Raw genomic sequence first — 25,288 nt, 5'->3', positions numbered from 1 at the left:
TCCCTGGGGGATGGGGGGGGTCTCGGGTGGGACCCGCTGGGGGCTGGGATTGTGACGAGCATGGAGGCTGCAGGAGGTGACCCATCACCTGGTGTTCACACCACGGGGGGGGGCCTGCTTGTAGCGGGGGTGGGGGATGCTGTCTCTGCTTGTGGGGGGAGCCACCTTTGGCTCCCCCTGCAAATGTGGAGTCCCATAGGCCCCCCCCACCTTGCAGCAGGGGGAGTTGCTGGCCAGGGCCTATTGCTCAGCCCCAGCTGTGCTGGGGGCGGGGGGGGGGGGGAGAAGATGCTGGTGGGCACTGCAGGGAATGGAGACCGGTGCTGGCAGTGCCAGGTTGGAGGAGGTGGGGCAGTGAGTGTGGGGCACAAGGTGCTGCTGGATGGGTGGGGGGCAGTGCAGGGGCAGCCCCAGGGGGAGACACACACATGCTACCTTGCACGCATACAGGTGTGAGCACGCCTGTCTACACAGCCACACACCGATACGGGCACATACCTCCCCCCCCCCCGGCCGGGCTTACCCCCCACCCCCTCTACCGCAAATTTACACACCAAGCCAGGCCAGGCTCATTGCCAGGGGCTGGGGGAGCCTCAGTCATGACCTGGCCCCACCCCTCGGCAGAAGCCTCTCCCCCAACTCTCACACTGCCCTCTCCCACATCTGGGCTCTCCCAGCCCAGCTGTGGCCTGGACCATGGGAAATGGGACATCGGGACACGTCCATGCTGTGCTGGGGGGATGCCCCCCCCCAGCACAGCGTGAGAGACAGGAAACGCAGCACATGGGGGTCGGGGGGGTCAGGAATTCCCGAGGTGGCTGGAAACCGCTGCCCCCGTGGGCTACTCGGGTAGGAAAAGTCGGCTCCCGCGTTGTGTGGCGCCTTGGGTTTTATTGCAGTGCTGGGGGTGGTGCCCATCGCCGGGGTGTCAGGGCGCGGCCAGGGCCAGGCAGCATCACCTCCGGCAGCGCGATGGAGCCAGGCAGGCCCTGAGCAGGAAGCGGGGGACGGGGGGCAGCCAGGCCTGGCGGGGGGGCGCCCGGACCCGCCATGGTGGCCTCAGAAGTCAGGCCGATCCTTCTTCAACTTCTTGTAGTCGGTGGAAACCGCCAGGAACTGCAGAGGGGGGCGGAAGCCGGGGGTGAGGAATTGAGCTGCTGACCCCTTGGTGCCCCCTCAGCCTCCAGCCTGGGGACTCCGTGTTCCCCACGGCCTGTTGCCAGCACTGGATCATGGGGCCTGGGCTGAGAGCCCCCCCGTTCCCCCAAACTCAGTTCACAGGGACCCTCAAACTGCACCCACCTCATGTGCATGACCAACCTGGCGTCACAGTGATCAATGGGGGAAAAGACCCATGCCCCACTCCCTGCCCTCCCGGCCCATCTGGGAGCTGGTGGGGGAAAGGCCCCTCATGCCCCACTCCCTGCCCCCCAAGCTCATCTGGGAGCTGGTGCCCCCTAGAGGGGAAAGGCCCCATGCCCCACTCCCTGCCCCCCAAGCCAGCTGGGAGCTGCTGCCCCCCAGAGGAGAAAGGCCCCCCCCATGCCCCACTCCCTGCCCCCCAAGCCAGCTGGGAGCTGCTGCCCCCCAGAGGAGAAAGGCCCTGTATTCCAAGCCCCACTGCCCTGAGCCAGCCCAGCTCATGGACCCCCCAAGCCCCCTGCCCGCACTCACCTTGTATTGGTAATTTGGACTCAGTTTATTCCACGGCTCTGGGTTGTTCTTCTTGTCCCAGCTGCAAGGAACCAAGAGGGCGGGTTGGTCAGGGCGGTGCCAGTGTGAATAGCTCCCCCCTGCGCCCCCCCAGTGTCCCCCTATGGAGGCCGGGCCCCCTCCCCACTGGCGCTCGGTTCCCCTTTGCCTACAGCCCAATGTTTAAAAACACCTGGTGCAACTTGCGGGCTGGTCACCATGGTGCCGCGGTGCAGTTATTTGTGCTGGTGAGAAGCTGACACGGGGCGGGGGGGTCCCATGTCCTTTCCCAAATGGCCACCGCCTGTGTCACCGCCCGCTGTGGGGACTGCTGCAGAGACTCAGCAGCGCTAACCCTTGGGTGCCATTGCCCCGGCACAGGCAGTGTTGGGGGGGAGGGCAGCAGCCCAGGCCGCATGCAAACACTATCATGTTTGCACTGAGCGTGCAAGCCTTGGACTCCCCAGGCTCACGGCTGGTCCCACGTGCATGGTGCTAACAATCTAAGTGAGCCAGAGGCCCCAGACAAGCTGAAAGTGTCCAGGTCCCACTAGGTAGGTTGGCCAATTTCACCCAGGGGAGGGAACACTACACAATAGCCCCTGCCGCCAATCCCTCGCACCAGTGCAAAGTGGCCAGAGTGGGTGAGCTAGGGAGGCCGCAGGCCTAGACTGGACGAGCCCAGCCCAAGGGACTGAGGCGCTTCGGGGCAGCGTGGCTGGCCAGGGCTTGGCGCCCCCCGAGTTATTCTGCAGGCGCTGCGGCCAAGGAGGGTTTGACGGCAGGATCAGTGGAGCTATGGCCGTTCACACTAGCCAAGGTGCCGGCCCAGAGCTGGGCGCAACTGGCCCAGAGCTGGCTGAGGCCAGTGTCCCAGTGAGGGTGTTTGCGAGAGCCGTGGGGCATCAGGACCCAGGATGTGGTGCTGGCGGGGGGCAAGGAGGAGCGGGCAGCTGCTGGTTGAGTTTAATGGGGCCCAATGGCTGTTTACCTGTGACGCGCCCTGGGGAAATAACCTGCAACCTTCCATTTAACTGGCAGGGAAATGAATCTCCGGGAGGCAGCTGCCAGGAGCCTGAGCGTCTGCCTGGGGAAGGGAACCTGACAGGCAGCTGACACCCCTTGGCCTCGCATGGGGGGCAGAGCTCAGCCAGCAGGCGAGAGAGAACATTGACGTTACTAGGTGCATTATGGTAGCAGCCAGACACGCTGGGCGCTGCACAGAGCCCCATGGTCAGAGCTGGGCCCTGCCCCAGAGAGCTCCCAGTCGACAGGCCCTAGGCAGCTGGAGGAAACTGAGTCACTGAGCACAAAGGCCAGGCTTTCTGAGTGCTCGACGCCCCAAGGAACTGAGCACTTGTCTCCCTCACAATACATCCGGGCTCTGGACCGGCGCCATGCCTCCCCCAACTGGGGGGTCTGAGCTCAGTTCTATCTTGGGGTGAAAGCCCCCCCCATCCTCCATGGCAGCTGGCGAGCCCGTGTGGGGGTCACACAGGGCAGGGCAGGGCAGGCTGCCCCTGTCAGGTCTGGCCTTTGCCCTCGCCCAGACCTGTGTGTTTGTGGGGTGGGGAGCTGCCACTGCTCCCCGGCCTTGCCCATCCAGCTCCCCAGCGGAGTGATTTGCTGCCAGCTCCTGCTGTGATGGAGGAAGGGACTCGGGCTGCCCTCGGGCTCTGCAGCCTCACTCCCTCGCTCCCTCGTCTGTCAGCCTGGCTCCCCCGCCTGGGCCGCGGAAACTGGGTCAGCAGCTGCATACACAGGCCAGGGGCTCGCTGGCCACCGCGGCCACACTGCTGCTCTAACCACTGTACTGACTGTCCCACCCCTCTGGCCGGCCATCGTCTGCCTAGCCCGCCCCCTGCCCACAGCCATGCCCGTCCCTCCCTCCATCCGTCCCCATAACACCCTTCCCTCCCTCCATCCATCCCTCCCTCCATCCATCCATCCCAATACACACTCTTCCCTCCACCCCCATATACACCCTTCCCTCCCTCCATCCATCCCTCCATCCCAATACACACTGTTCCCTCCATCACCATACACACCCTTCCCTCCCTCCCTCCATCCCTCCCCATATACACCCTTCCTTCCCTCCATCCGTCCCCATAACACCCTGCCCTCCATCCACCCCTCCATCTATCCATCTCAATACACACTCTTCCCTCCATCCACCCCTCCATCCCCACATACACCCTTCCCTCCCTCCATCCGTCCCCATAACACCCTGCCCTCCATCCACACCTCCATCCCCATATACACCCTTCCCTCCCTCCATCTGTCCCCATAACACCCTGCCCTCCATCCACACCTCCATCCCCATATACACCCTTCCCTCCCTCCATCCATCCCCGTAACACCCTGCCCTCCATCCACCCCTCCATCTATCCATCTCAATACACACTCTTCCCTCCATCCACCCCTCCATCCCCATATACACCCTTCCCTCCCTCCATCCGTCCCCATAACACCCTTCCCTCCATCCACCCTTCCGTCCCCATATACACCCTTCCTTCCCTCCATCCATCCCCGTAACACCCTTCCCTTCATCCACCCCTCCATCCCCATATACACCCTTCCCTCCCTCCATCCATCCCCGTTACACCCTTCCCTCCATCCACCCTTCCATCCCCATATACACCCTTCCTTCCCTCCATCCATCCCCGTAACACCCTTCCCTCCATCCACCCCTCCATCCCCATATACACCCTTCCCTCCCTCCATCCGTCCCCATAACACCCTGCCCTCCATCCACCCCTCCATCCCCATATACACCCTTCCCTCCCTCCATCCATCCCCGTTACACCCTTCCCTCCATCCACCCTTCCGTCCCCATATACACCCTTCCCTCCCTCCATCCATCCCCGTAACACCCTGCCCTCCATCCACCCCTCCATCCACCCTCCATCCCCATATACACCCTTCCCTCCCTCCATCCATCCCCGTAACACCCTGCCCTCCATCCACCCCTCCATCCCCATATACACCCTTCCCTCCCTCCATCCATCCCCGTTACACCCTTCCCTCCATCCACTCCTCCATCCCCATATACACCCTTCCCTCCCTCCATCCACCCCTCCATCCCCATATACACCCTTCCCTCCCTCCATCCATCCCCGTAACACCCTGCCCTCCATCCACCCCTCCATCCACCCCTCCATCCCCATATACACCCTTCCCTCCCTCCATCCATCCCCGTTACACCCTTCCCTCCATCCACCCTTCCATCCCCATATACACCCTTCCTTCCCTCCATCCGTCCCCATAACACCCTTCCCTCCATCCACTCCTCCATCCCCATATACACCCTTCCCTCCCTCCATCCACCCCTCTATCCCCATATACACCCTTCCCTCCCTCCATCCATCCCCGTTACACCCTTCCCTCCATCCACCCTTCCATCCCCATATACACCCTTCCCCCCCTCCATCCGTCCCCATAACACCCTTCCCTCCATCCACCCCTCCGTCCCCATATACACCCTTCCTTCCCTCCATCCATCCCTGTAACACCCTTCCCTCCATCCACCCCTCCATCCACCCTTCCATCCCCATATACACCCTTCCCCCCCTCCATCCGTCCCCATAACACCCTGCCCTCCATCCACACCTCCATCCCCATATACACCCTTCCTTCCCTCCATCCATCCCCGTAACACCCTTCCCTCCATCCACTCCTCCATCCCCATATACACCCTTCCCTCCCTCCATCCATCCCCGTTACACCCTTCCCTCCATCCACCCTTCCGTCCCCATATACACCCTTCCCTCCCTCCATCCATCCCCGTAACACCCTTCCCTCCATCCACCCCTCTATCCCCATATACACCCTTCCCTCCCTCCATCCATCCCCGTTACACCCTTCCCTCCATCCACCCTTCCATCCCCATATACACCCTTCCCCCCCTCCATCCGTCCCCATAACACCCTTCCCTCCATCCACCCCTCCATCCCCATATACACCCTTCCCTCCCTCCATCCATCCCCGTAACACCCTGCCCTCCATCCACCCCTCCATCCCCATATACACCCTTCCCTCCCTCCATCCATCCCCGTAACACCCTGCCCTCCATCCACCCCTCCATCCCCATATACACCCTTCCCTCCCTCCATCCGTCCCCATAACACCCTGCCCTCCATCCACCCCTCCGTCCCCATATACACCCTTCCTTCCCTCCATCCATCCCCGTAACACCCTTCCCTTCATCCACCCCTCCATCCCCATATACACCCTTCCCTCCCTCCATCCGTCCCCATAACACCCTGCCCTCCATCCACCCCTCCATCCCCATATACACCCTTCCCTCCCTCCATCCGTCCCCATAACACCATGCCCTCCATCCACCCCTCCGTCCCCATATACACCCTTCCTTCCCTCCATCCATCCCCGTAACACCCTTCCCTCCATCCACCCCTCCATCCCCATATACACCCTTCCCTCCCTCCATCCGTCCCCATAACACCCTTCCCTCCATCCACCCCTCCATCCCCCCCACCCCTCACCCCCCCGTCGGGTTCGGATCCCAGTGGTACCTGCCCGGCTGCACTCAATGGGCCATGGCAGCACCGAGGCTCCCGTTGCCCCTTTTTGCTAATGACCTCACAGCTGTCCCCACAGCAACCCACTGTGAGGTCACCAGCAGCGGGGGTGGGGAACATGGGGCGGGGGGGCACTGGGCCGTCCCAGGGAGCCGAGCGGCTGGGGGGAGGGGGAGCTCCAGAGACGTCCCCCCCAGAACGAGCTTGGCCACCTCCTGCTCCCCCGGCTGCTAGCCCGGGGGTGGGGGGGGTGGAGCCAGTGGTGCCTTGGCAGGTGCCCCGGGACCTGGCTAATGTCACTGGGGCTGCTGGGACCCCCTCTCCCCCATCAAAGGCACCTGGCCTGGGAACTGCTAATTGCTGAGCCAAGGGGCCTGGGCAGCCAGCGGCAAATTAAATCAGTGATGGAGTCAGACCCTTCCAGAGCGCACTGGCAGAGCCGGGCCGAGGGGAGGGGCCGGGCCTAGCCCAGAGCCAGGGAGGGGGAAACGCTGAATCTGTCAGGATACATATTGATAGGTACCCAGAGAGCCGAGGCACGTCCCTCTATCTACCCATCCACCTGTCCATCTATCCATCCATCCATCTCAGACACACCCCTCTATCTACCCCTCCACCTATCCATCCATCCATCCACCCACCCATCCATCCATCCGTCCGTCTCAGACACACCCCTCTATCCACCCATCCACCCATCCATCCATCCACCCATCCATCCATCTCAGACAAACCCCTCTATCTACCCATCCATCCATCCATCCGTCCATCCATCCATCCATTCGTCACAAACACACCCCTCTATCTACCCGTCCACGCATCCATCTGTCCATCCGTCCACCTGTCCATCCGTCTCCGACACACCCCTCTATCTACCCAGCTATCCATCCATCCATCCGTCCATCCATCCATCCATTCGTCTCGGACACACTCCTCTATCTACCCATCCACCCATCCATCCATCTATCCGTCCACCCATCCATCTGTCTCAGACACACCCCTCTATCTACCCATCCACCTGTTCATCCATCCACCCATCCATCTGTCTGTCTCAGACACACCCCTCTATCTACCCATCCACCCATCCATCCATCCATCCGTCCACCCATCCATCCGTCTCAGATACACCCCTCTATCTACCCCTCCACCCATCCATCCGTCCGTCTCAAACACACCCCTGTCTATCCAGTTATCCTTTCATCCATCCATCTCAGACACACCCCTCTATCTACCCGTCCATCCATCCATCCATCCATTCATCCATCTGTCTCGGACACACTCCTCTATCTACCCAGCCATTTATCCATCCATCCATCCACCCATCCATCCATCTCAGACACAACCCTCCATCTACCCATCCATCCATCCGTCTCAGACACACCCCTCTATCTATCCATCCATCCATCTGTCCGTCCCAGAGACACCCCTCTTATCTACCCATCCACCCATCCATCCATCAGTCCATCCATCTCACACACATCCTTCTATCCATCCATCCATCCACCCATCCGTCCTAGAGACATCTATCTATCAATCCCCATACACCCCCTCTACCTAACTCCATGCACCCCATCTAATCTAATCTATCTATCCATCCCCAGACACACCCATCTCTCTTGCTCTCATTCTCTCTCCGTCCATCCATCCTGATCCATCTCTCTCCCTTCCCATTCTCTCTCACACCCTGCAGGGACAGTTCCTGCCAGCGTATGGTCCACTCCTCTGCCCACCCTGGTTCCTAGGGTGTGGGGGGTTCCCTGCTGCCCTGACTGAGGCTGTGTGGGGAGCTCTGGGGGACAGAGGAGACCAACGGGCTGGCGGGGGGATGACTAGGCCTCACATCCCCTAACACTGGAGTATCCAGCCCACTCTGTGCCTGGGACCCTACCCTGCTTGGTATGAGAGACAGCCTGGGGAGCTCCCGGTGCACGACCCTCCCCGCAGGTCGGCCCAAACGGGGATGCACTGCCTGGGTTTCCCTCTGCCATTTGTGACTCGCCTTCCTGATTTGTGTTAGGGCAGCACCACGAGGCCCCTGGCTGAGAGCAGGACACTGCTGGGCTGGGAGCTGAGCCCTACCCCGACCAGGCACCTAAACACCCTGACAAGTGAAAGGAGATGAGGGGCAGGAGGGGAAACTGAGGCATGGAGCGGGGAAGCGACAGAGCTGGGACTAGAACCCAGCAGGAACTACTCCCTGGACGCCAGGGCCTCCGCTTTGGGGTTATTTGTTAGTATATAGCAGTAGTGCCAAAGAGCCATGGACCAAATCCCTCCAGTGCCAGGGGCTGTACAAACACCGAACCAGCCACTTCCTGCCCCAGCAAGCTCGGCTGCTCCTTGAGCCCAGCCCACCGCCCCAGCCTCATACCTCACATCGGGGCTACAGAGGGCCAGGCGGAGCAGGTACAGAGCGGCGCTGCCCAGGCCGAGACCGATGAAGCCGATGAGGGGAATGAGCTGCAAAGAGAGGGAGAGAGAAGAGATGACAAATGCCCCAATGAAATGAATATTTATCAGGCCGCCGGGAGAGTGAAAGGGAGCCTGACACGCCGGGAGATTTACCGGCACAGCAATCCTGTACCTGGGCTCCCTACACAGTGTAGCTGTCAGCTTGAGTGACTGAATTCAAAGGGGGGAGAAAAATAGGCTTGTGTTGGAGAGGAATTGGATTCGGAATGAGAAATCGCACGCTCCCCCCACCCCCGTCTGCGTTAGTGGGGCTGGGAGAGGTGGAGGGCAGGGAGCGAGTGGGGATGGCGCTGGGGCACACGTTAGTGCTGTATCGGGGCCCACCCATCCTCTCTACACATCCCTCCACCCAGTTACCCCCAGCCGTGCCCCTCTGCCGCCCAATCCTTCCACCACCAGGCCCCGGACACAGCTGGCAGCCTAGCCAGCCTCATAGACACGCATCTCTCTCTACTCCTCTGTCTACCTAGCTGGCCATCCGTCCACCCCCAGCCGTACCCCTCTGCATCCCGATCCTTCCACCCCCAGGCCCCGGACACAGCTGGCAGCCTAGCCAGCCCCACAGACATGCATCTCTCTCTACTCCTCTGTCTACCTAGCTGGCCATCCGTCCGCCCCCAGCCGTACCTCTCTGTCTACCTACACATCTAGCCATCCACACATCCCCTGACAGATCCATCATCTATCAGCTATCCATCCATCCCCACCCACCCTATCTATCCCCACACTCCCATCTATATATCTATCTACCCCCCTCCACCCCCTCCCTCTCTCTCCCCATGCCCCCCACCCATCTCTCTCTGGCCAACGCAATGCATTAGCCCATGTAACAATGTTGGGACCAGCACAGCTGCCTTGCTGCACAGCCCATAACGAGAAACATTTTCAAAAGTGCCCCAGGGTCACCCGAGCCCTGAAAGCCAGAAGAAGCTGAATGGCCAGGGGGTGCTAAGTGACTTGGGCACTAGCACCTGGTCGTTATAGACTCTGGTTGATTTAGGCAGCACACAGCCCCTTTTGAACACTCCCCCCTCCCCCAGACTGGGAGTGTGGGGCTGGACTGGGGGTGTGGGGCTGAACTGAGGGCATGGGGCTAGGTGAGGGTGTGGGGCTGGACTGGGCCATGCAGGGATGGACTGGGGGTGTGGGGCAGGACTGGGGTGTGGGGCTAAGTGGGGGTGTGGGGCTGGACTGGGGCATGCTGGGATGGACTGGAGGTGTGGGGCTGGACTAGGGGTGTGGGGCTGGACTGGGGCATGCTGGGACGGACTGGGCATGGGGGGCTGGACAGGGGGTGTGGGGCTGGACTGGGGCATGCTGGGATGGACTGGAGGTGTGGGGCTGGACTAGGGGTGTGGGGCTGGACTGGGGCATGCTGGGACAGACTGGGCATGGGGGGCTGGACAGGGGGTGTGGGGCTGGACTGGGGCATGCTGGGATGGACTGGGGGTGTGGGGCTAGGTGGACACATGGGGCTGGCCAGCTGTAGGATGCCGCGTGACTGTGTCCTGCCCCCAGTGCCGGTAGCAGGGGGGACACACCCTCAATGTGTTGGTACCTCAATGTGGTGTTTGTTTGGCTCCCGGTTTCATGAAATGAAAGTGCTCCCGACTCCCGCCCCATTACAGACCCTTCTGTATCGTCCCCCAGGGTCACTTTCTCCAGCTCCCTCCCTCGCTCGCTCCCCACCCCACGGAGCCGCCCGCTCTGCAGGCCCCAGCCTGGCTGGGCCTGTGACATTGATTCCCGTCAGCGGGGCATCCGGCCTTACTGACTCCACCAGCTCTACATCAGTTTCCACCAGTGGGGGATCTGGCCCCTCTGATGCCAATGGAGTGCAGGGACCCCAGACTCCTGGGCTGGGTGCTCAATTCAGCCATTTGGCTGTGTGACCATGGCAAGTCACTGATCCCCTCATGCCTCGGTTTCCTCATCGGTAAAATAATTCCGGCCCCGTCTCCCAGGGCTCATTAAAGGAACCCGTTTGGGGAGCCAGACACGAAGGCTGCTCTGGAGGTGCCAAGTGGCCTTCTCACGAGACATTAGCCAGTATTTATTACACGCCGGGGACCCCCATTGCGCCGGGAGCTGGGCCCACAGTCGCAGCCAATCCTTGCCCCGAAAAGCTGGCAGTTTAAACGGACGAGGGAAGAGTGAGAAAATGGGTGAAACGACAGAGCCGGGAATAGAACCCAGGCATCCTGAGGAGCAGCCCAATGCCCCTAGACCCTGCTGGTCCCTCAATAGCTCAGGGTCCGGCTGCACGGATCTGAACACTGCTGCTCGCTGCCAGCTTATCGGCCCCAGGGCCGCCATGCGTCCATCATCTCCTCTCACCTTTCCCCCACCGTGACAGCTGAATTTCGACGCCCAGTGCCCCCTCGCCCCGCGTCTGCTGGCGTATCAAATTTCCAGCAGATGCTGCTTATGATCCTGGAGGTCAGAGACGCTGGCCGCTAATGATCTTTTGCGCCGTGTGCCAGTCAGAGCTGGCAGCCGCCGCTGCCTGGCCATGCCAGGTAATAACACCGGACTCCGCACTCCTGGGAATTGTGGAGGAGACGCGGGGACAGGCCTTCGTCTCGCCATCTGCTGCTGACACTTCTGGGTTATTAATGCCGGGGAATGAACTGAGAGGCTGGCGGTGTGGGGGGAGCTGGAGCTAGGGTCAGTGGCAGCGATGGGACGAATTGCAGCGTGGCTGGCTGCAAAGGTTCAGAAAACACCTGCCCCAAAAAATCATGAGATTGGCTTGAAAAGCAGAAGATTTAACATCAGAAATCGGGAGGGTCTGTTGCTTTCTGAGTTTGTTTGGTTTTTCCGAGCCTTCACAGGCCTCTGTTTTAAGAGTCTCTGCCCTGCCCTGAGGGCTAGAAACGTTCATGTTATCAAACAAGAGATGTGAGCTGACGTCTGGCCACCTTCCCATGAATCCAGGTGCTGGGGCTTTAAGGAAAAGATCGCAGCTCGTGCGATATTCCCCAGCAGGGACGCTGCTGGAATCCTGCTCTGGGCTGGAGGCTGTCACCCCTGTTTATAGCTGGGGCAACAGGCAGAGGCAAAGCAGGATTCGGGGACTCCCTGCTCTGCTGCCTGGCCAGGCGGCCAGGGGTCAGAGCCCACCTTCCCATCAGCCCCATGGAGTCAGAGCTGCATCCTTTGGCCCTTCCAAGTAATTCAGGCCATAGCTGCTGTTAAAAGAGATTAGGGTGGGGGGGACACAGGAGGCCACTGGGAGAGGCGCTCGCTGGGTGTCATGTGGGTGCCAGGCTCAAAGCTATTTAGGCTCCTAACTCCCCTGGGATCTAGGTGGCAGGTGGGCACAATACTGAATACTAAGGGGCCTGTGACCCCTGGGCAGGGGCTTGGGGGGTGCTCGTCCCCCTCAGCTGCTTTCAGGGGGTGCGCGGCAGGCAGCAAAGCAGCTCCCAAGAGCAGCTCCTGTCCCGCTCCATTTCTGTCCCCCTAGCAGTGCCCTGAGTTCGCAGCCAGTCTGCTCCGTTTGCCTTTGCTGTCGAGCCGGCATTAATCACAGCCCAGGCGGCGAGGCCTGGCAGCTGGGCACCGCGGGAAGCCAGCCGGGCAGCAGCAGAAGTCGGGACAAGGTGAACGTGCTGATGGGGCCGCCCGGCAAGGAGCGCTCAGCCCGGAGAACGGCTGGCGTGTCAGAAAGTGCTCTGCCTTTAAAGGGGCCAAGGCAGGTTCCCCGCTCGGCTGCCCACGAGCCCCACGTGCAGGTTCCCCTGCAATTTACAGGAACTAATTCCCTGCTCAGTTTTACAGATGAGGAAACCAACCTCACATGGCAAATACTGCCCATAGCTGGGCACAGGGCCTAGTGGGGCTCCCACTCACTCTAACCCCTAGTCCATGCTCCCAACCTGAAGGAAGGGAACAGAACCCAGGCATCCTGGCTTCCAGCTCCTCTCTGCTCCAAAAAGCAAACACCCCTCCCTCCTCTGGGAATAGAACCCAGGAGTCCTGACGCTGGCTGCTGCTGTAACCACTAGACCCCACTCTTGTCCTAGAGTGAGGAATAGAACCCAGGAGTCCTGACTCCCAGCCTCTCCTGCTCTAACCACTAGACCTCACTCCCCTCCCAGAGCTGGGTATAGAACCCAGGAGTCCTGACTCCCAGCCTCTCCTGCTCTAAACTACTGGACCCCACTCCCCTCCCAGAGATAGAGATAGAACCCAGGAGTCCTGGCTCCCAGCATCGCCTGCTCTATACGCTGGACCCCACTCCCCTCCCAGAGCCAGGGATAGAACCCAAGAGTCCTGCTTCAGTCACTAATCCCCACCCCCTTCAGCTGGGACTAAAAACCCAGGAGTCCTGTGGCTAGCTCCTGCTCTAACCCCTAGACTCCAATGCGTCCCTATTTCCAGCCTCCCCAGCATCACGTCTTTGCCCAGTACCTGCCCCTCCCCGGCTGGCCCAGAGCAGAGTGTGGACGTGACTGTTTGAATGTGTAGCCCAGGCCTCCCGAAAACCAAACCACCGCTGGGCTTAACCCTTCCCACGCCACCCCCGTCCTCACAGGGCCGGCCGCTCGCCTGGAATCACCCGGGCAAAGGGCCAGACCCACAGAGGTGAACCAGCTCCCTGGGGAAAGCTTTTGGCTAGCCCTGGGTGGCTTCGTGGAGCGAGCTGGATTCTTAGCTTAGCCCATGGAAACTCGTCGTATGGAAAAACACCGGGCCAAACCACACCCCCGTTTTCTCAGGACAATGTGTGTAGTGGGGGGCAGCGGGGGCTGAGAGCCATTGACCCAACCTGTAAACCCTATGTATGACAGAAACCCCAACAAGCCAGGGGGTGCAGCCACCCCCAGCCCCCACCCCCAGTTCCAGCCCCCTTCCTCGGCCTGTTCGGGGGGGGGGGGGGTTGAAGCAGGTTCCCAGCATCTCACATTCATCAGGGTTTATTCCTATTTGTAAACAAAATCCTCATCATGAATTTTTTATGGCCGGGGGGGAGCTGATGGATTTGACATGAAAGGATGGGAGGTGGGTTTCTCCCCCTTGCCCGGCTAACAAAAGGTTCTGAATTTGGGGGGCTGGGAGGGGTGGCAGAGGATCAAATGGGGGGTGGAGCTGGGACCCTGGTGTGTCTCGGTGCCGCATACGCCATAGGGAGAAGGAACCGCTGCAGGGAGGGAGAGGACAGACAGTCCCCACTTTCCCCTGTGTAGGGGCGAAGTGCAAAGACCCCCAGGATTAGGGGCCAAAATGCAGAACAGGAAATGGGCAGGGGGGAGTTTGGGGCCTTGCTTTCTTTTACAGAGCAGCTCCCCGCCCCCACATTGCATAGCGGGGTGGGGAGGGGGCAGCAGACAAGCTCTGGGAGGAGGCGGCCCAGGGGCCCCCAGCGGCTCTAGGGGGAGGCAGGGGAAGCCGGGGGCGGGAGTGGGAGATTAATGAAAGTAAGAGGAAGGCAGGAAACTGGGGGCAGATTGGGGGGGCTTGATGATGGGGGTGGCTGGGAGGGGGTTGGAAGGGGGGACAGAGGAGAACTGGAATGGAGGGTGGAAGGAGGATAGAAGCAAACTGGGGGGTGGGATAAAGGGGGACCGAGGGGGGTAGGGGATGGAGGGGGACAGAGGAGGGGCAGGAGAAGGGGGGATGGGGGCAGGGGAAGGAGGAGGATGGGGGGACAGGGGGATGGGCGGGGCAGGGGACAGGGGTCAGAGGAGGAGGACAGGGGGACAGAGGAGGGAGACGGGGCAATAGGGGGCAGGGGAAGGAGTGGGACAGGGGGAGCAGGGGATGGAGGGACAGAGGAGGGAATCAGAGGGAATAGGGGGCAGAGGAAGGAGGGGGACAGAGGAGGGGGGCAGGGGACAGAGGAAGAAGTGGGGTAGAGGGGGCAGGGGGCAGAGGACAGAGGAAGAAGTGGGATAGAGGGGGTGGGGGGCAGAGGAGGGCAGGGGAAGGAGGATGGGGGACAGAGGAAGAAGTGGGGTGGGGGGCAGGGGAAAGAGGGGGGCAGGGGCCTGGGCAGGGGAAGTAGGGGGCAGAGAAGGAGGACAGAGGGGGGCAGGGGAAGAAATAGGGTAAAGGGGGGCAGGGGAAGGGGGGCAGAGGAGGAAGACTGTGGGACAGAGGAAGAAGTGGAGTAGAGGGGGTGGGGCAGAGGAGGAGGACAGAGGGGGGCAGGGGAAAGAGGGGGCGGAGGAGGACTGGGGGACAGAGGAGGTGGGCAGAGCCTGGAGCAGGGGAAGTAGGGGGTCAGAGGAGGAGGACAGAGGGGGGCAGGGGAAGGGGGCAGAGGAAGAAGTGGGGGGCAGAGGAGGAGGACAGAGGGGGGCAGGGGAAGGGGGGGCAGAGGAGGAGGACAGAGGGGGGCAGGGGAAGGGGGGCAGAGGAGGAGGACAGAGGGGGCAGGGGAAGGGGGGCAGAGGAAGACAGGGGAAGTAGGGGGGCAGAGGAAGAAGTGGGGGGCAGAGGAGGAGGACAGAGGGGGCAGAGGAAGTAGGGGGGCAGAGGAAGAAGTGCGGGACAGAGGAGGGCAGGGGAAGGGGGGGCAGAGGAGGAGGACAGAGGGGGGCAGGGGAAGGGGGGCAGAGGAGGAGGACAGAGGGGGGAAGAGGAAGTAGGGGGGCAGAGGAAGAAGTGGGGGACAGAGGGGGGCAGGGGAAGCGGGGCAGAGGAGGAGGACAGAGGAGGGCAGAGGAAGGGGGGCAGGGGCCGGGCCGAGCGGCCGGTCACTCACTCCGGGATGCCTCCTGAGCTGGCGGGCGAAGGCGAACCCGGGCCGGGTCCCTCCCATGCTGCGGCCGGGGCTGACTCGCTCCGCCAGCAGCAGCGGCAGGTTCCCGAGTCCCGCTGCCTCCGCCCGGGGAAGGGCGGCCCGGGCCGGGGGGTCACTGTGGGCGGTCGCTCTGTCCCTCCTCCCGGCGCAGCTGGCCAGGGCGGGGCTCGGGAGTCGGGGCTGAGGGGTCCGGGGGGAGCCGAGGGATGGGGAGTGAGGGGAGCAGAGACCCAGGGGGAGCAGTGAGAGGAGAAGCAGAGGGGGGCTAGGGGGAGCAGAGACCCAGGAGGAGCAGTGAGAGGGGAAGCAGAGGGGGGCTGGGGGGAGCAGAGACCCGGGGGAGCAGTGAGAGGGGAAGCAGAGGGGGGCTGGGGGGAGCAGAGACCCGGGGGAGCAGTGAGAGGGGAAGCAGAGGGGGGCTGGGGGAGCCGATACCCAGGGGGAGCAGTGAGAGGGGAAGCAGAGGGGGGCTGGGGGGAGCAGAGACCCGGGGGAGCAGTGAGAGGGGAAGCAGGGGGGGTTGAGGGGAGCCCAGACCCAGGGGGAGCAGTGAGAGGGGAAGTAGAGGGGGGTTGAGGGGAGTCCAGACCCAGGGGGAGCAGTGAGAGGGGAAGCAGAGGGGGGCTGGGGGGAGCCCAGACCCGGGGGGAACAGTGAGAGGGGAAGCAGAGGGGGGCTGGGGGAGCCCAGACCCAGGGGGAGCAGTGAGAGGGGAAGCAGAGGGGGGCTGGGGGAGCAGAGACCCAGGGGGAGCAGTGAGAGGGGAAGCAGAGGGGGGCTGGGGGAGCAGAGACCGAGGGGGAGCAGTGAGAGGGGAAGTAGAGGGGGGTTGAGGGGAGCCGATACCCAGGGGGAACAGTGAGAGGGGAAGCAGAGGGGGGCTGGGGGAGCAGAGACACAGGGGGAGCAGTGAGAGGGGAAGTAGAGAGGGGTTGAGAGGAGCCGATACCCAGGGGGAACAGTGAGAGGGGAAGCAGAGGGGGGCTAGGGGAGCAGAGACCCAGGGGGAGCAGTGAGAGGGGAAGTAGAGGGGGGTTGAGAGGAGCCGATACCCAGGGGGAGCAGTGAGAGGGGAAGCAGAGGGGGTTGGGGGGAGCAGAGACCCGGGGGAGCAGTGAGAGGGGAAGTAGAGGGGGGTTGAGGGGAGCCGATATCCAGGGGGAGCAGTGAGAGGGGAAGCAGAGGGGGGCTCGGGGAGCAGAGACCTAGGGGGAGCAGTAAGAGGGGAAGCAGAGGGGGGCTGGGGGAGCCCAGACCCAGGGGGAGGAGTGAGAGGGGAAGCAGAGGGGGGCTGGGGGGAGCCCAGACCCGGGGGGAGCAGTGAGAGGGGAAGCAGAGGGGGGCTGGGGGAGCCCAGACCCAGGGGGAGCAGTGAGAGGGGAAGCAGAGGGGGGCTGGGGGAGCCCAGACCCAGGGGGAGCAGTGAGAGGGGAAGAAGAGGGGGGCTGGGGGAGCAGAGACCCAGGGGGAGCAGTAAGAGGGGAAGTAGAGGGGGGTTGAGGGGAGCCGATACCCAGGGGGAACAGTGAGAGGGGAACTAGAGGGGGGTTGAGGGGAGCAGAGACCCAGGGGGAGCAGTGAGAGGGGAAGCAGAGGGGGGCTGGGGGAGCAGAGACCCAGGGGGAGCAGTAAGAGGGGAAGTAGAGGGGGGTTGAGGGGAGCCGATACCCAGGGGGAACAGTGAGAAGGGAAGCAGAGGTGGGCTGGGGGAGCAGAGACCCAGGGGGAGCAGTGAGAGGGGAAGCAGAGGGGGGCTGGGGGGAGCGGAGACCCAGGGGGACCAGTGAGAGGAGAAGTAGAGGGGGACTGGGGGAGCAGAGACCCAGGGGGAGCAGTGAGAGGGGAAGTGGGGGGGTTGAGGGGAGCCGATACCCAGGGGGAGCAGTGAGAGGGGAAGCAGAGGTGGGCTGAGGGGAGCAGAGACCCGGGGGAGCAGTGAGAGGGGAAGCAGAGGGGGGCTGGGGGAGCAGAGACCCAGGGGGAGCAGTGAGAGGGGAAGCAGAGGGGGGCTGGGGGGAGCGGAGACCCAGGGGGAGCAGTGAGAGGGGAAGTAGAGGGGGGCTGGGGGGAGCAGAGACCCAGGGGGAGCAGTGAGAGGGGAAGCAGAGGGGGGCTGGGGGGAGCGGAGACCCAGGGGGAGCAGTGAGAGGGGAAGTAGAGGGGGGTTGAGGGGAGCCGATACCCAGGGGGAGCAGTGAGAGGGGAAGCAGAGGTGGGCTGAGGGGAGCAGAGACCCGGGGGAGCAGTGAGAGGGGAAGTAGAGGGGGGTTGAGGGGAGCCGATATCCAGGGGGAGCAGTGAGAGGGGAAGCAGAGGGGGGCTGGGGGGAGCAGAGACCCAGGGGGAGCAGTGAGAGGGGAAGCAGAGGGGGGCTGGGGGAGCCCAGCCCCAGGGGGAGCAGTGAGAGGGGAAGCAGAGGGGGGCTGGGGGAGCCCAGACCCAGGAGGAGCAGTGAGTGGGGAAGCAGAGGGGGGCTCGGGGAGCCGATACCCAGGGGGAGCAGTGAGAGAGGAAGCAGAGGTGGGCTGGGGGGAGCAGAGACCCGGGGGAGCAGTGAGAGGGGAAGCAGAGGGGGGTAGAGGGGAGCCCAGACCCAGGAGGAGCAGTGAGAGGGGAAGCAGAGGGGGGCTGGGGGGAGCCCAGACCCAGGGGGAGCAGTGAGAGGGGAAGCAGAGGGGGGCTGGGGGGAGCCCAGACCCGGGGGGAGCAGTGAGAGGGGAAGCAGAGGGGGGCTGGGGGAGCCCAGACCCAGGGGGAGCAGTGAGAGGGGAAGCAGAGGGGGGCTGGGAGGAGCGGAGACCCAGGGGGAGCAGTGAGAGGGGAAGCAGAGGGGGGCTGGGGGAGCAGAGACCCAGGGGGAGCAGTGAGAGGGGAAGCAGAGGGGGGCTGAGGGGAGCAGAGACCGAGGGGGAGCAGTGAGAGGGGAAGCAGAGGGGGGCTGGGGGAGGCAGAGACCCAGGGGGAGCAGTGAGAGGGGAAGTAGAGGGGGGCTGGGGGGAGCAGAGACCCAGGCGGAGCAGTGAGAGGGGAAGTAGAGGGGGACTGGGGGAGCAGAGACCCAGGGGGAGCAGTGAGAGGGGAAGTAGAGGGGGGCTGGGGGAGCAGAGATCCGGGGGAGCAGTGAGAGGGGAAGCAGAGGGGGGCTGAGGGGAGCAGGGACCGAGGGGGAGCAGTGAGAGGGGAAGTAGAGGGGGGCTGAGGGGAGCCCAGACCCAGGGGGAGCAGTGAGAGGGGAAGCAGAGGGGGGCTGGGGGAGCAGAGATCCGGGGGAGCAGTGAGAGGGGAAGCAGAGGGGGGTTGAGGGGAGCCCAGATGCAGGGGGAGCAGTGAGAGGGGAAGCAGAGGGGGGCTGGGGGAGCAGAGACCCAGGGGGAGCAGTGAGAGGGGAAGCAGAGGGGGGCTAGGGGGAGCAGAGACCTAGGGGGAGCAGTGAGAGGGGAAGCAGAGGGGAGCTTGGGGGAGCAGAGACCCAGGGGAAGCAGTGAGAGGGGAAGCAGAGGGGGGCTGGGGGAGCAGAGACCCAGGGGGAGCAGTGAGAGGGGAAGCAGAGGGGGGCTGGGGGAGCCCAGACCCAGAGGGAGCAGTGAGAGGGGAAGCAGAGGGGGGCTGGGGGGAGCAGAGACCCAGGGGGAGCAGTGAGAGGGGAAGCAGAGGGGGGCTGGGGGAGCAGAGACCCAGGGGGAGCAGAGGAGGGGTGGGGAGTGGGAGGGGCAGGAGGAGGGGAAGCAGAGAACTGGGGAGGAGGCTGGGGAACGGTAGCTGGAATGGGAAGGGATCAGAGGGAGGCTGTGAAGGGGGCAGAGGGGTTCCCTCTGATTTCCCCCGGGGGGGGGCAGCTGTTCCCTCTCCCCTCCCAAGGCCTGATCAGCAGCACCTGGGAAAGGAGGGTAAATCCCCCTCCCAACTGGCGCTGCACCAGCTGGGCCCTGATCCCAGGCAGGAGCTGAGGGGGCCACCACCCAGGCAGGTGAGACCCTCACCCCGTTCCCTGGGACTTTGCCCAGCCCAGGCTGGCCGGTGCCAAGGCAGGGCAGCTCCAACCCCTGTATTCTGGGCCATGCCTCCCCAGCCAGCCCCATCTCCCACAGCCCCCTGGCTCCCTGCGTGTGGGGAAGGCCGGCCTTGGGGGGCTGAGTTCTGAGGGACTCAAGTGGGCTCTCCGTGCGGTCAATTTGCTCTTGGCCTGAGTGGAGCAGGCGGGCGCCAGGGGAGACCTGGGCCCTACTGAAGGTCACATACAGGATCTGACCTTTGCCGAGAGGGGTCCGAGGTGCCAGGTGCTTTCTTTGCACAGGGAAACTTGCCCCAGCACCCGCCTCACCCCACGAGGGGTCAGCCCATGTCTCCAGCAGGGTGCTAAGCCCCCCTCTCCCCCATCCCCCACCACAGGGTCCAGAGGGACAGGTCCATACAGCCAGCCCCGGGGCTGGGCAACCCCCACCCCCCCCGCCAGGGCTCTGGCAGGCAGGATTTGACAAGGCCGATAAAATGCGCCTCTCCACCATATGCCAGCCTGCAAGCCGGGGCCTTTTTCATCCAAGCGAAGCACCGCTACGTTTGCTGCTGGGCTTCCAAATGGCGCTGGAGCAGGTTATAACTGATGGGGCTATCCACGGGGGGCAGGGGGGGAATTCTGCCTTGGGTGAGTACGAGGGACCCTTCGGTGCTTACGCAGCTGTGCTGCCTGCCGGCAACCATGGTTAGAGACTGGCAGGTAGGACTCCTGGGTTCTACCCCCAGCTCTGGGAGGGGAGTGGGCTCTAGCAGTCAGAGATGGGGGGGCTGGGAATCAGGACTCCTGGGTTCCATTCCCAGTTCTGAGTAGGGGAGTGTGGACCAGTGGTTACAGCAGGACTCCTGAATTCTGTTCTCAGCTCTAGCTGTGTCCATTTGACACCATCCTCCCTGTCCTTTGCCTCAGTTTCCCCACCTGTAAAATGGGGCCAAGACCACCCACTCTCCTTTGCTGAGCGCTTTGCGGCCTGACGTTGACAAGTGCAAATGGTTTGTGTTATGATTTGTTGTGACACCTTCCCCCTCTGTTTGCCTGGGTTCCCCCACACACTCCCTTGCCCCCTTTTTGATAAATGACATAATGCATAATTTACATTTAGCCATGCAAATTTCCCTGGCAGTAACAGATGCTGCCGTGCATATGGAAAACAGCTATTTGTATCCATTTACTCTTAACAAAAGATTTGTAGATTGACAGAACGTCTGCCTGAAAGAAAGAACCAGGCAACTATTATACGGCTCGGTAAATGAGCAAGGAACAGACCCCAGTTTGCTTTAAAGTTGGCTCTAATTAGTTTTTTAATATTCCACATCGCGGGCGGATAATATCTTCTAATGGTTATTTACAATGGGGCGAGAGAGAGGCAGGCGGCTGGAAAAGCCAAGCGTCTGCCCCGTCTAGTCCCACGGCTGGGCCTTGTGAAGAACACAGGTGGGCTAAGGGGACTCCCCCATCCCCGGTACGGCCCAGCGAGCCCGCTGAGTTCAGCCCCCGGGTCATTCAGCTACCAGCTTGCAACCCCCTCTTATCTATGGCTCCCCCCACACCATCCATCAGTCCTGACTCACGACCCCGGTATCCCAGCCCTGGACTCTCCACACCCCAAAGCTCTGCCAAGACCCCTGTGACGAAGTGGGGGGGGGGCGTTTCTTGGTATTTTCCTTGTTTTTTCCAATGGTTTGCATGCAGAGGGGGTGGGACTCAGTTTCCCTGTGGGTTACTGGCTTAACCAGGTGATGGGAGAGGGAGTTTGTTGTTAGGGAACTTGGGACCCCAGCCAATTGCCTGGAGAATGGAGACTCCAGTGACGGGTGACCAGCACGCCCAGCTTGGGAGTCACAACCAACCCCAGGGACCGTATGGGGCCAAGAACGGGCACAATCTGTGAGTCCATGACAACCCCTCAATCCCGACCCACAGTGCAGGCACACGCAGCCCTCCCCCCTGCTCTTCCAGCCCTCCACCCGCCAGATCTGCCGCTGCCCCTCCGCTGTGACCTCATTTCTTCCAGCAAAGTCTGAAAGGACAAAGGGGAGAACGTCGCGGGCGTGCACAGAAATAAATAAACAAAGCTTGACTCGCAGCCAGCGGCGCCGTGCGGAGCCCTTTGTCGGTATAATTAGAGTTTTGAAATCGAATTGATCAAGTGCCACTCCCCAAGACAAATTGCATCCTCCGCTCCCTCGGCGCTTCTCCTGCGCACCCAGCGGGCCCAGGAGAGCAGAGCCAGCTTTCCTCTCCCTGGAAAAAACACCCTGCACAACAGCCAGCCGGTATCTCTCAGCCCCGGCTGCGGCACTCAGCGAGCAGCGGGACACTGCTAGCTTTCCAGCTGCTGAGACGTGCCTCTTAATCGACTGGGGGGAATTGATGGGTCTTTTTATTGGGGGGGACAGAAATATTGCTCTGTTTAAAGTGCTGAAAATTAAACAGCATGGGGCTGGTGGGCTCAGGGGGCATGGGGCCTTTTCCCCTCTGGGGGGTGCTAGTGGGGGCAGGGTTGCCAACCCCCCAGGATTGCCCTGGAGTCTCCAGGATTTAAGGATTAATCTTTAAGAAAAGATGATGTCATGTGATGAAACCTCCAGGAATGCGTCCAACCAAAACTGACACCCCTGGCTGGGGGGGCCAGAATGGGGTATGGGGCTCTGTATTTCTAGGGCATGCCATACAGGCTGGCCCCAGGTTTGGTGGCCACTGCGCTAACCTACTGGAGAAACCTCCCCTCACAAATCTGGGAAGAGAACCCATGAGTCCTGCGGAGCAGAAACTTGGGTGGGGAGGCCCTTTACCTCTGCACCAGTGGGGCCAATTAATTAACCTGCTTCTGCCGGAGTGAACTGGAGATTTTGGCTACACAGCTCCTGCCCCAGCTGCTTTGGGGGGCCCATGGCCCTTGCACAGAGTTACTGGGTAATTGCGGCAGGCGCACAAAAAAAACCAACAAATTTCAGTTTCGAAATGCTGTTGTGGCACTTCCTGGGAGTTGTAGTTCAGGTGCATCATGTTCTCATTTTGCTTTATGGGCTGGTCCCCCTGGTCAGACTCCATCTCCCATGATGCACGATGGTGTCCCCTCCTTTTTAAGAGGAGGTGGGGCTTGTGGGCCCCCCTGTTTTGGTGCATCATGGGAGATGTAGTCCACTTGAGGAGGCCAGCACATAGAGCAGCTGTGGGCAAACTACAGCCCACGGGCCACCAGCTAATTTAATCCAGCCCTTGAGCTCCTGCTGGGGATTGGGGTCTGGGTTTGCCATGCTCCCGGGGTCAGGGGCAGCTCTGCGCAGCTCCTGGAAGCAGCAGGTTCCCCCTCCGACTCCAGCATTTAGAGGCAGCCAGGAGGCTTCACGCGCTGTTCCTGCCCCAAGCACCAACCCCACAGCTCCCATTGACTGGGAACCGTGGCCAATGGGAACTGTGGGGACGGGGCAGCACACAGCCACCTGGCTGCGCCTCCATGTAGGAGCCAGAGGAGGGACATGCCTTTGCTTCTGGGACCTGCTTAAGATAAGTGCCGCCCGGAGCCTGCACCCCTGAGCCCCTCCCATGCCCCAACCCCCTGCCCCAGCCCTAATCCCCCTCTCACCCTCCAAACCCCTTGATCCAAGCCCAGAGCACCCTCCTGCACCCCAAATCCCTCATCCCCAGCCCCACCTCAGAGCCTGCACCCTCAGCTGGAGCCCTGCCTCCCTCCCCCCGCACCCCAACCCTCTGCCCCAGCCTGGAGCCCCTTACCACACCCTGAACTCCTCATTTCTGGCCCCACCCCAGAGCCCGCATCCCTCCGGCACCCCAACCCCAATTTTTTGAGCATTCATGGCCCGCCATACAATTTCCCTACCCAGATGTGGCCCTCGGGCCAATACGTTTGCACACCCCTGACACAGAGGAAAACTGGGCTATGAAGCAACAGAAATACAACTCCCAGGAGGCACCAGGGTGGCATTTCCAAACTGAATTATTCTGGGCTCTTGGCACTGGGGGTGTTTTTTGTGTGTGAAAAGTCTAATTTTCCGCAGGAGGCAGATGCTGGCTCAGGACAAATCTCCTGGGGTCAGAAGCCCAGTTTCACGTCCAGCCAGCCGATGAAATGCCTCACCCGTTCCAGAGGGCAGGCTGGAGGCAGTCAGGACACCTGGGTTCCCTTGGCTCGGCCACTGACCTAGTGGGTGACCCTGGGCAAGTCTCTGCCCTGCTCCGTGCCTCAGTTTCCCCTCTCACTCTTTGTCCATGTGGCAGCTCATGGGGCCTGCTCCTCTGTGGCCCTGGTGTTTCCCACCTGCCTTCCCTCGCAGCCAGACCCACGGCTGGATTTCCTGCACACCAGCCGGCCTCCTCAGCCAGCTGCCTGCTTGATTGTTCATTATTATAATTAGGATATGTTGTAATTGAGCTTGGCGATTGCCTCCTCTGTTAATTACAGGCGACGATTAGCACGTTTTGGGTGCCTGTCGGCCAGACCAGCGTTGCGAGCCAGGCTGGGAAGGACCCTCGCCCTGGCCCAGGCAGCAGGCCTGGCGGTAACTGGCTGAACCTCCGGTTGTTTATGGATTCCCTCTCCAGCGCCGAGTTACCCGCAGATTTGACGGTTCAGCGGTTTCGGGGAAGAACAAGACAGCTTGAGACTTTCTCCCTAGAGATAAAAAGAATTACAGCACCTGACCTCAGCAACACACACACACACACACACACACACAGCAGCCACACAGACATAAACAGAGACACACACACACACACACACAGAGCAGCCCCCCCCCCCACACACAGCAGCCACACAGACATACATACACAGAGGAGCCACACACCAGCCACACACACACAGAAGCACAGAGACACACGCACACACACACACGCACCAGCCGCGCACACACACACACACACACACACACACACACAGACACGCACCAGCCCCCCCCCACACACACGCCAGCCAGCCACAGACACAAAGACACACAGTAGCCACACACACACCAGCTACACAGAGACATGCCAGCCCCCCCCAGACGCATACACGCCGCACAGACACAAACGCCAGCCCCCCCACACACACACACCAGCCAGCCACACAGACACAAAGACACACACTAGCCACACACACACCAGCTACACAGAGACACACACATACACACATGTACCAGCCAGAGGGGAAAATAAATATTTCCAGTGGGTGTCGTTTTCACAGCGCCCCGAGGAGGCAGGCGACTGCCTCCCCAGTAACTGCTATATCACTGGGGCTCCCATGCCCAACGCGCGGCCAGCCGAGCTCACGGTTTGATGCCCCCATGGGCCACAGTGAGCCCGACTCCGCCAGCAGCGATCGGGGAACCCGGACGAACCCCCAGGGTCGCTTTACTGCACTTGTTTGTACCGCGCGGGCGACAATGATGTCACTCTTTGCCCAGGGAAGCTGCCAGGCCCTGCCGCCTGTGACTTGTATTCCGGGAGACGCCCCACTGGAGTGCTGGGCCCAGCACAGCCAGCCTCTGCCCTACATGGCTTGGGTCCAGAGCCTCAAAGCGATCCGGCCCCACACGCCCGTAACGGGGGGATCCCATGGGAGTTGGGCACCCACAGGCCTTTGAGCATGTGGGCCTTACTGTCTAAATAGACAAGCCAGATGAAGGGTGGGAGGGGAAACTGAGGCAGGGAGCAGGGCAGCAACTTGTCCATGGTCACACAGGAGGTCTTTGGGAGAGCCAGGAATAGAACCCCGGAGTCCTGGTGGCTTGTTCAGGGCCCTACCCACTAGGCCATGCTGCCTAGCATAAGGAGCTGGGATTCCATCCGGAGGAGGCCAGCACCTGTAGCAGGGTTTGGGGGCAG

The 25,288-nt window shown here is 62.0% G+C and overlaps 1 protein-coding gene across 1 annotated transcript; it reads right to left on the bottom strand.

The window, feature by feature from the left end:
• Positions 1–871: 871 nt before the first annotated feature.
• On the bottom strand, positions 872–15,503 carry NDUFA4L2 (NDUFA4 mitochondrial complex associated like 2). The gene is made up of 4 exons (XM_050925416.1): positions 15,412–15,503; positions 8,599–8,687; positions 1,675–1,735; positions 872–1,116 (listed from the first exon to the last, which is right to left on the bottom strand). The coding sequence occupies exons 1-4, from the start codon at positions 15,466–15,468 to the stop codon at positions 1,060–1,062; spliced, it is 264 nt and encodes an 87-aa protein (XP_050781373.1). The 5' UTR covers positions 15,469–15,503; the 3' UTR covers positions 872–1,059.
• Positions 15,504–25,288: the final 9,785 nt, after the last annotated feature.

The sequence above is a fragment of the Gopherus flavomarginatus genome, chromosome 16 (assembly GCF_025201925.1).
Source record: "Gopherus flavomarginatus isolate rGopFla2 chromosome 16, rGopFla2.mat.asm, whole genome shotgun sequence".
NCBI lineage: Eukaryota > Metazoa > Chordata > Testudines > Testudinidae > Gopherus > Gopherus flavomarginatus.
The sequence above is the reverse complement of the archived record's forward strand: the minus strand, read 5'-3'. Positions and strand labels throughout refer to the sequence as shown.

Bases quoted from the DNA above. Each gene is read 5' to 3' on its own strand.
- NDUFA4L2 (XM_050925416.1), bottom strand. From the start codon at position 15,468: ATGGGAGGGACCCGGCCCGGGTTCGCCTTCGCCCGCCAGCTCAGGAGG. The intron at 8,688-15,411 runs GTGAGTGACCGG...CTCTCTTTGCAG, and splicing joins AGCTCAGGAGGCATCCCGGA to CTCATTCCCCTCATCGGCTT. The intron at 1,736-8,598 runs GTATGAGGCTGG...GGTTCCTTGCAG, and splicing joins CTCTGTAGCCCCGATGTGAG to CTGGGACAAGAAGAACAACC.